This window comes from Lissotriton vulgaris, chromosome 9 (assembly GCF_964263255.1).
Source record: "Lissotriton vulgaris chromosome 9, aLisVul1.2, whole genome shotgun sequence".
Lineage (NCBI taxonomy): Eukaryota > Metazoa > Chordata > Amphibia > Caudata > Salamandridae > Lissotriton > Lissotriton vulgaris.
In genome coordinates, this window is record NC_141697.1 from 906,781,984 (window position 1) to 906,792,561 (window position 10,578).

The 10,578-nt window shown below is 47.2% G+C and overlaps 1 protein-coding gene across 1 annotated transcript; it reads left to right on the forward strand.

Annotated features, from left to right (window-relative positions):
- The first annotated feature begins 4,533 nt into the window (after positions 1-4,533).
- On the forward strand, positions 4,534-6,300 carry LOC147692484 (uncharacterized). Its single transcript, XM_086939532.1, has 2 exons — positions 4,534-4,984; positions 5,531-6,300. The coding sequence occupies exons 1-2, from the start codon at positions 4,534-4,536 to the stop codon at positions 6,298-6,300; spliced, it is 1,221 nt and encodes a 406-aa protein (XP_086795658.1).
- The last annotated feature ends 4,278 nt before the right edge of the window (positions 6,301-10,578 follow it).

Below are 10,578 nucleotides of genomic sequence, written 5' to 3' on the forward strand. Positions count from 1 at the left end.
TCCCGATCCTCACCCGTCTCCAACAACCTATTCGCCGGTTCATCGCCTGTACCCCTCCCCAACTCTGCGCCGAACACCACGCTCGACATGATCATGTCCTCCCTCCTCCAATTGAAAGAAGAACTACACTCCATCAAAGAGTTGCTCATCACACACCCCAGACACCCCTCTACCACCACCACCTCTACACCTTATAACACTCTCCCCGCGCCTCCTACACGCCTTACCACACAACACACCCCACACCGGACTTCTATCCCCTCTCGCAACTCCAACAATCACAATACCAATCACAATCGCATTACCACCAATCGCAATACTCCCTCTACACCTAACAACACTTCCTCCTCACCGCCTACTCGCCCTATCACACAACTCCCCCCACACTGGACCTCTATCCCCTCTCGCAATACCACCAACCGCCCCAGACGCACTGCCAATACGTACACAGACCATGAGACACACGCCCTTCTCCAATCTTACGTCCCGGCTCCCCAAAATCGCTTAGCCACCAACCACCTGCCCATCCCAACGATCATCTCTAACCCCCTCAGGCACCAAAAGGATAACAGAGGCGCCGTCCCTAACAACCTCACTAATGTGCCCATCACTACAGAACCTTCCTCCACCCTCTGCGCCCCTAGCCTCAAATGCATACTTCTCAACTGCAGATCGGCCCAAAAACATTCCGCGGGGGTCGCCGAGCTCATCATGTCTCAGGAACCGGATCTGGCCATTCTGACTGAAACATGGTTGTCAGATTCCTCTACACCTATCTTGGATATACTAGTCCCCCCCAACTACTGTATAATTAGACTTGACAGGCCCATAAAGACAGGCGGTGGAATTGCCTGTATCTACAGAAGCAATCTCTCAGTTACTAAAGCGTCCGCCCCTTCTCTTACTTCCTGTGAATACCTCTGCCTTGATGTCATAAGCGAAAGCAAACCGGTCTGCTCACTTCACATCATATACCACCCACCTGGAGACAAGCTCTCCTTCTGCCAACAACTCATGGACACAATAACAACCAATTCAGGACGGCAAAATACCCAAGTTTTCCTTGGCGACTACAATCTCCATTGGAACAACAGCAGTGACACAGTGGTTAATAGCCTCAAAAGATTCCTCAACGCCCTTGATTTCACCCAAATATGCAATAGCCCGACTCATGAGAAAGGTGCTATCCTCGACCTTATCATCGCCAAAGAGGACGCTATTCAACTGGAGTCAATTCAACCTTGTGACTGGTCAGATCAGCATATTGTCTCCTTCCTTATCAATGAAAAAATTAAATTTAACCCATTGCAACCCTCTAAGCCCAAAGTCTGGAAAAGGGACTTGAAGAAACTCAACCCAAACTCATTACCGCCTAACAGCTGCAATCTACTACTTCCCCCGTCCGGCGCTACGGACGTTCAACTCCTGATTGACCACTATCTAAATGCTATGTCCACAATAATCAATGAGGCTGCACCCATGCAACTGAAAAGAGTCTCCTCCAAGATCTCCAACCCATGGTATGACGGGAGCCTCAATGAGGATAGACGGGCCATGCGAATGGCAGAGCGTACTTGGAGGTCAGACCCCTCTGCACTGCACCTAAAAAGCCTGAAGAAGCAGAGTAATGCCTACTTCAGGAAAATAAAACGCTCAAAAAGAGACTTCTTCAGCCTCCAGCTCGCCCAAGCAAAAAACCGCCCAAGGAAATTGTTTGAGTTAATCAGAACACAATCCAAAGAACAACCCCAGACAATCAGCACCATGGGCATTACACCTTCCTGTGAAGAATTCTCTGCTTTCTTTAACCAAAAAAGCGACAACATAAGAAGCGATCTCCTCAATGACGCAATCCTTTACTCCAACCCCCAACTCACAGCAGCGCCTGAACCAAAGAACAACGCTACATGGTCATCCTTTAGCACCTACTCCGAAGAAGAAATTGGCAGATTGCTCAGCACCCTGAAACCATCCAATCACCTAACTGACCCCCTTCCTGCAAGCGCTGTAAAAGACTTTACCCCTTTGCTCCTCCCACTCTGGACTAAAATCATCAATAGCTCTCTTCAACAAGGATCCATCCCTGATGCCCTCAAAGTCGGACAAGTCACACCTCTACTAAAAAAACCAACAGCAGACCCCACTGATCTAAACAACTACCGCCCTATTACAAATATTCCCACCCTCGCCAAACTGTTGGAAAAATGCGTACAGCTACAACTGACTAAACACATAGACAAGTTTGATCTCCTCAACGCTCATCAATCAGGCTTCCGTGCAGGGCACAGTACCGAAACAGCCATGACGCACATAGTGGACGACGCCCTCCAAATCCTAGACCAAAACGAAACCTGCCTCCTCATCCTTCTGGATCTCTCCTCAGCATTCGACACAGTTAAACATGAGAACTTACTCGAACTGTTAAACACAAGAATGGGCATCTCGGGGACTGTTCTCAAGTGATTCACCTCCTTTCTACACAACCGCTCACAAAGATTCAAAAGCAACAACCTGATGTCCTCTCCAGTACCTGTATCACTAGGCGTCCCACAAGGATCCTCCCTCTCCCCTACACTGTTCAACCTAGTTATGGAACCTCTCACTACTTTGCTACAGACATCCAATGTTCACTTCCACATGTATGCCGACGACACCCAACTCTATCTCAAAATACAATCCCCCAAGGACATCATGCTTCTGAACACCACAATCAGAAACACCCAGTCCTGGCTTGCAGAGAATCACCTCAAACTCAATGCCCTGAAGACTGAGTTCCTCCTGATTTCTCCTCCCGCAAAAATCTCCACGGCTCAAACATGGCTTAAGCAGTTAACAGCTTTAAATGTACAACCTACCGTCGTAGACTCAGCAAAATCCTTAGGCATAACACTTGACGCCAACCTCAACATGCAGCAGCACATCAGCAAGGCAACCAAAGGAGCGAACTTCCAAATCAATACCTTGAGGAAACTTAAAGCCTTCCTTCCAGCCAAAGACTTCCAAACTGCAGTACAATCTATAGTCATCCCGCACATAGAATACGGAAGCACCGCCCTCTGCGGGCTCCCACTAACAACAACGGCACCCCTTAGAGCGTCCCTTAACGCTGCAGCGAGACTCATCACTGGCTCAAAAAAACACTCGCATATTTCCCCTGACTTTAAATCCCTGAACTGGCTGCCTTTTGAAGCCAGAATACATCTGAAAATCGCCTGCATGACTCACAAGGCTGTACACCACAACTCGCCCAGCTACCTCACTCAAAAGCTGACAATCTCGGGTGGCTCTAGAATTACTAGAAGTACAAACAATCTTCTGCTGAAACCTCGAAGATTCAGAAAGGAAAAAACCTATAAACGCTCCTTTTCAGGAATGGCGCCCAGGATCTGGAACTCACTCCCTCCTGAAACCAGGCTCATCTCCTCCAACAAACTGTTTAAGAAAGAAGTAAAAGCGATCCTCATGGCTAAATACACATGATCTATTATCCTGTAGCTCTCATGAATCCGCTCCGTAATACCGGCCTGACCCCTTGGTCTACTTGTACTATTTGTATTATGACTTATTTGATTGTATATGTTCCCTCTTTGTACTGCTTGTACCACTGGTATTATGACTTATTTGATTGTATATGTTCCCTCTTTGTATTTTGATGTATTATTGACGCACCTGTCTGACTTGCACACTGTACCTACACCACCTCAACCATCCCTACTTTTGTACTACTGATGCACCTGTGTGACTATACATCCTGCATGCACCTACCTCAACTATGCCCACCTTTATGTTATCTCCAAAAACACTTGCAGCACGCTTAAATAAGTATATGCTTACTTTTGTACTTTTATCTTATTGGCGCAACGGTTTGACTATGTACCTTGTACTGACACTACCTCACCTATGATCTACCTCCGGTTTTTCTTTGACCTACCTATGTAACTATGCACCTTGTACCTAACTACCTCAACTATTACATTCTATTACTTCATCTCCCCCTTGTAAAGCGCTCTGATATCTGCAAAGATCTTGTTCGCGCTATATAAAACTTTCAAAATAAATAAATAAATAAACGTTCTGGTGGCTTTAAGTTCTTTGCCTTATTTACCAGGCATAGTTAAGCCACTTAGAGGCCTATGTATGAAAGTGCCGATTTGCGATTCTGAAAATGCGATTCTTACCGAATCGCACATTCAGAATTGCAAATCGGTATGTATGAAAGAAATCGCAAATAAATAGCGATTCCTTAAAAATCGCTATTTATTTGCGATTTCCCCAAATGCGATTTCTGAACCAGTAGGAATCGCACAATTTTAGAAATTGCAATGAAAAATCGCAATATTAGCGAAAAATCGCAAATCGCGGGAAAAATTCGCAATGTAGCGATTTTTCGCAAATGAGCCAATCAGGAACTCTGGTGCAGCATGATGACATTACAAACAGGAAGTGATTGACTTCCCATGCTGCACCTGACTTCCTGAATCTGAGGCAGAGTGAAGGAGTGTTTGGAACTGAGCAGTGTGCACCTGGAGAAACATGGCTGAGAGTGGAGCCACGCCCAGGCAGGATTCCCAGCAGCAGGAGAGTGAGAGCCCGAGGAAGATAAAACAAACGTTTTCAGAGGCAGAATTGGAGGCCCTGATACATGAAATGGTGTCAAACCATGAACTACTTTTTGGAAGAATATCCAGGGAGGTGCCAGAGAGTCGCAAAAGGAGGATCTGGGAAGAAATCCAGCACAAGGTAAATGCTGTGGGTGTGACACCCCGGAGTGTAGAGGACCTCCGAAAGCGATGGTACGACCTGCGCCTGCGCTCTAAGGAGAAACTAGCTGCCAGGCTGGAAAAATCCAGGACAACAGCTGGTGGGACCTCATCTGTTCCTGATTTTACACCCCTGGAGGAACTGGTTGAGGGGACCCTGCAACCAGAGAGTGTGGGAGGAGTGGCTGATTTTGACAGCTCTGACCAGCCAGCAGCAGGAAAAGGTAAGAACCATGCGCTCACAACCCTCACACCCCCTAACACCCCCCAGCAGTGAGCCAGGGGCGGGAAACAAGACAGGTAGTCCAGAGCAGGCACACAGGCAGCCATAGCAATGCATTATGGGAGATGTAGTCACATGTAAATCAGTGTGTTAAAATTGCAGCAAAAATAGTCAACCACATAATCTGCTGGTCTTGACAGTGAAACAAGAGCCCAATGTAAAAGAAATAGTTGTGAAAACTTTATTAACACAGTGCAAGGTAGTGAAGTAAATTAATGTGTGCTGTTCTATTCAGAAACCGGTCCCCGGTAGCTTGTCTCCTTTCTGGTGAAGAATTGGCTTGGTAGTTTAGTCTGCCCTGTTCCCATGATGCACTGGGCCAGGGACAGACTGATTTGCATATAGCCAGGTTCTGAGCTGGGATGGTGCAGTGAGATAAATAACGGTGATGGATCAAGCCCTGATCTTTGGACTGGGTAAGAGTGGTCTGCTTAATTCAGACACTCTGTTCATCACCACCCCCTTTTCTGAACTGTTCTATTCACAGCACCATCTTCAACACAGCCCTCAGGCAGTGGGACAGTGGTTGAGAGTCATGAGTCAGGAGATGCCTGCCAAGATGTCAACACGGATGGGGATGACAGCCCAGTGACCACCCGCACACATAGAAGGAGAAACATTGTCAGGCCTCTAACGCCAATCCAGGATGAGGCAGATGCAATTGGTGACAATGAAACCAATGTGGACACACAGCCAGAGCAAGAGGGACCTGCAACAGACCAGCACGTCCCACGTAGTGCAGCCAGGCGCAGACGACGCACAGCCAACTCATTTGAAGGGCGAGGCGAGGAATCTGTCTATGCAGGACTGGAACTGAACATGTTGCAGGTGCAGCGCCTGCAGGCAAAAAATATGAAACTCTTACAAAGGGAGATGAGGGAGGGCTTCCGTGGACTCAGGAAGGACCTGCAGGATGGCCTACAGGCAGTATGCGACCAAATGCGCAGAGGTAGTCAACGCCAAGACAGGTACACCCGGGCCATCAACCGCTTGGCGGCTATGTCTAGCATCCAGGCCAGGCACAGCATTGAGATGCAGCTGCAATTTACTCATGCTGCACAAGACATTGCTAACGCACTTTTGCAGGTGACCACTGCTGTGGATGAGTTGCGCCAAGTACCCGCAACAGGGCCGGGTGTGCTGACTCCAAGTGAGGAAGATAACCAGTCTGTTCGGAGCAGCACTACCCCACCGCCAACCTTAGAGAGACGCCATAGTGGCAGGACCAATAGGGCTGCACCTACAAATGAACGTTAGGCTGTGCAGCATTTGACTTTTGCGTCATTCCATTTCTTTTCAGGGCACTGTGAATTTAACATGTGCAAAATATGTCTTGTATGACTACTGTACGTTTTCAGGTGATGCATATCCTGCTATTAATGATTAAAAGCAAATATTCACACTTACATTACTTGGCATTGTGTCATTTTTCCTTACCTAAAAATAGTCGCGCGTACTCTCATCACGCCTCTGGCGCCCAGCGGCTGCAACAGCTCTACCGGCTACGATACGTCCAGGTCCTGGCCCCTCTACGTCAGAGGATCCAGAGTCACTCAGTTCCACTGGTGTCCCTTTTCTAGTGGCAATGTTATGGAGCATGGCACAAGCCACCTTATTTTAGAACACGTATTGGGGCTGTATTGGAGTGCACCTCCACTCTTATGGAGGCACCGGAATCTGCTTTTCAGGATACCAAATGTCCGTTCGATGGTGCCTCTGGTAGCAATGTGTGCCCTGTTGTATCTGCGTTCACTTGCATTGTTGGGATTGAGGTAGGGAGTCAAGATGAAATCCCGTACAGCATAAGCACTGTCACCTGTGGGTTAGACAAAAATATGTTAGCCTGTGACATGCACATGGTAGTTGGTACTAATGACCCCTATGTCTGAAGGTATTTACTGAGTAGGTATCCCTCGCCAAACTCCCCTCTTGAGAGTCTACGATATATCCCACTGTGTCTGAAGATGAAAGCATCATGTGTGCTGCCAGGGTACTTTGCTACAATGTCAGTTATGATGTGTTTGGCATCACACACCACCTGAATGTTCAGTGAGTGGTAGCATTTCCCATTTATAAAGATGTATTCATTGTTGGAGAGGGGATATAGCAACATGTGTGCCATCAATACATCCTATCACGTGTGGGAAATGCGATATTTGATAGAAGTCCTGCTTTGTCTGTGCAGTTGCCTGAGGTGTGCTGGGGAAGTAAATGTGATGGTGCATCCTCCGAACCATGGCATCTAGGAAGGCATGGAAGAATCGCGAAAGAGAACTTTGTGACACCCCTCCTGCTGACGCAATCACCCCCTGGAAACTTCCAGAGGCCAAGAGGTGTAGTGAACACAGGACCTGTATTTCAGTGGGAATGGCATTTGTCCTGTGGGTGGGGTGTTCAAGGTAGGGTCTGAGTTCTGCTATTAAATCATTTATGCTGTCTTCATCAAGCCTGTAATGGGTGTAGAGGTCCTCCTCAAGGCGCTGGGAGATGCTGATGCGCAAACGAAATACCCTCTCCTGCCGCAGCCTCCTCTGTGCAGCAGCTCTCAGTCGCATCCTTCTTGCTATGATGTAAAGCCCCGCCATTGTGGCAAATAGTTGTTTGAATTCTGTTGCTGCTTAAATAGTTTGCACCTGGTTACCACCTGATCCTACTTGGTGGTAATTGCGATTCTGTATTTTGTGAATTTGCGAAAATCGCTAATTGCGATTCTTTCATACATATCATTGCGATTCTGTATATTACGAAAAGTGCCATTATGCGATTATTATGCGAATTCCTACATTAGCGATTTACAATTTGCGATTTTTGCTTACTTGAAAATCGCAAATATTCAATATCGCTATTTTTTCACAGAATGGCACTTTTCGCATTATACAGAATCTCATTTTTACTGATTCCCTATTTTCATTGGCTTTTGCATTCATACATGCCGTTCGGCCTATTCGCATTGGCTAAGGCCGAAATTCGCCGAATTTCGGCCTTTGCGAATGCGAATTTGCTTGATACATATGCCCCTTAGTGTGGCTTAAGGCTTAACGCTGCCCTGTAAATAATGCCCCTATTCACGCAGTACTTAGTATGAAAGGGGCGTGCAGTGGGTGTTGCAGTGAGCGTTTTGCCGCAACACCCATTGTAATACCTGGTCTTAAGCAGGTGATATGAGGAGAAATCTTTCATTTCTCCTTGCTCTTTTCATGTGTGCTGCACCACACATAGAAACAGCAAATCGCCTGTAAAGATTGTTTATGTGCAGGAAGGTGCCCCTGCCTACACAAAAACAATCACCCCTGCAGCGCAGGCACCCTTGCAACTTGGTGCAAGAGTGCATTCACTGGCGCTGGGCTGCTTCATTAGCTCCGGAGTAAGGGGAAACGCAGGGGTGTGCTGCATTCTTTTAAATACTGCGTGTCACTGCATTTTCAATCTGACGGAGCGCTGTGTTACCAGTTTTGGCGAAACACTGCGCTCCACCAGTTTCTAGTACGTATGCCCCTCATTATTCCCGCAACTGGGACCATGTTTACAAGCTCCTATTGCCATAGACAGTCACTCCAGTGGCGTAGCACCATTTTCAATATTTATAAGGTGCCGCTAAGCCACTTAGAGTGGCTTAACGCCACCTGGTAAATATGCCCCTTTCCGCCTCAGTCCTCTACGGCAAAGAGGCGTGCAATGGGTGTTGCTGAGGGCGTTCCACCGCAACAGCCATTGCTTTTTGATTCTGCTTCAGATTTACAAAGGAGGTAAAAACTAACTCCATGCAAGAGCAGGCGTAAGAATGGCGCACAAGGAGAAATTATTTTTTTTCTCTTTGGTTTTGCTTTTTCTGTGCGTACTGCATTCTGCAGCACACATAGAATGAGCAAAAAGCCATTAATGATTGTTTATGTGCAGGAAGGTGTCCCTTCCTGTGCATAATCAATCAATAAATATTGATGATTTGCTACTTCTATATGTGCTGTAAAGTAACAAATAGCCATTATGGATTGTTTATGTGCTCCTTCCTGCACATAAACAATCATCTACAACGCACTGTGGTGCAAGGGTGCCTGAGTTGGCGCTCGGCAGTTAATTTTAGCGCCAGTGCTAGGGAAAGCACAGGGGTGTGCCATATTGTAGTAAATACAGCGCATCCATTGCATTTTGAAAATGTTACAGCCATATTTGTAAATATGACCCGCGGTTTTCCCGGGCGAGTAAACACCAGACGCGCTTTTACTGGCTACAAAAACGAGCCAATAAATTCACATGAGGCTTTGGCTATTGGAGCAGCCAGGGAGGGAATTACATGCTTCCACCTGCAAAGACACCCTTTTCCCATTCCACCTTATCCTCTCAACTCTCCACCCTCTACCCGCTCCAGGAATCATCACCCCCGGAGCTCGGGGTAAATGCGAGCAGTAAACCCCACATAGTGAGATCCGGTACGCAGAGTTATTCCTCATTCCATGGTTTAACTGGTAATTGCACACAATGGCAAGGTGTACATCAATTACGGTTGCTTTGTTTGCACCCCTCTAGTACCTTGACATCAATAATTAGCACATACGAGTCTTTAAATCCTAAGACTAGTGTTTCTGATGCAGTGTGCTTTTTTTTTTTATTCAAAATTATTTTATTGAAAATCTTTACAAGTATAATACAAAACAGTACAGTAGTGATGCGGGGGCAGGACAGACGGTCTCCATGCACAGTTTCTCAATTTTAAACCAATTGAACTGCCCCAGTGTTGTAGTTTACCCCAATGATTCTGCAAAAATCATGGTGTGAACGTCCAACTCTCGTAAATCTGCTTGTCAGCTCAACCGCTCACTGCCACAGCCCAGCCAGTTGTGAATTCCTGGCGACGCCCTTGCCTGAGAACTGCCTTTTAGCCTGCAGCCGGAAGGGGAAAGCAAAATGTCGTCTGACCAGTCCTGCTGTGGTTTACAAACAGGTTATAGAGTTGCTGGATCACTTTTTTAAAGCTTTTCAGGCGGCCCTGCCTTGTACTTTGGAGACACAAGGGTGAGGCTAGCAAAGTGCTCTGTACCAACAGTGCCTGGCATCCGCCTGCTGGGAGGGATGACACTCATAAGCTGCAACTCTTTCCAGGAATTGTGGGAAATGTATTTACAGCCGGCAGATGCTGTCTTTCTTTGTGTCCTCCTGCACACTGCCTTTGTGGTGCTAATTCTGCACCAGGGCCTTTGCTTCAGAGTCAGGAACTCGTACGTGTCCCAACTTGGACACCTTTTATGATGCTCTTCAGCCAATCACTGCACATGGAATCCGCTTTAGGTTAGCCCTCTCCACTGTCAACGCCCAAAGACTTGGATTCAGGGCCGGCTTTGGGGCAGTGCAACCGGTGCGGCCCCACTGGGCACTGACCTGTGGAGGGGGGCACTGACCTCAGGGAGAGGGGAGGGGCGCTGTGTTTAGTAATAACTTATGATTGGAGAGATAAGGGGCAATTTTGCTTGATGGTGGAGAAGTGTGGCTCAATGGTTAGAGAGGCAGACCCTGATGCAGAGGTCTAGCCCGGGACCAGGG

Excerpts from the sequence above, each read along its gene's own strand:
- LOC147692484 (XM_086939532.1), top strand. The coding sequence starts at position 4,534 with ATGGCTGAGAGTGGAGCCACGCCCAGGCAGGATTCCCAGCAGCAGGAG. Across the intron at positions 4,985-5,530 it reads CCAGCCAGCAGCAGGAAAAG|CACCATCTTCAACACAGCCC; the intron begins GTAAGAACCATG and ends TTCTATTCACAG.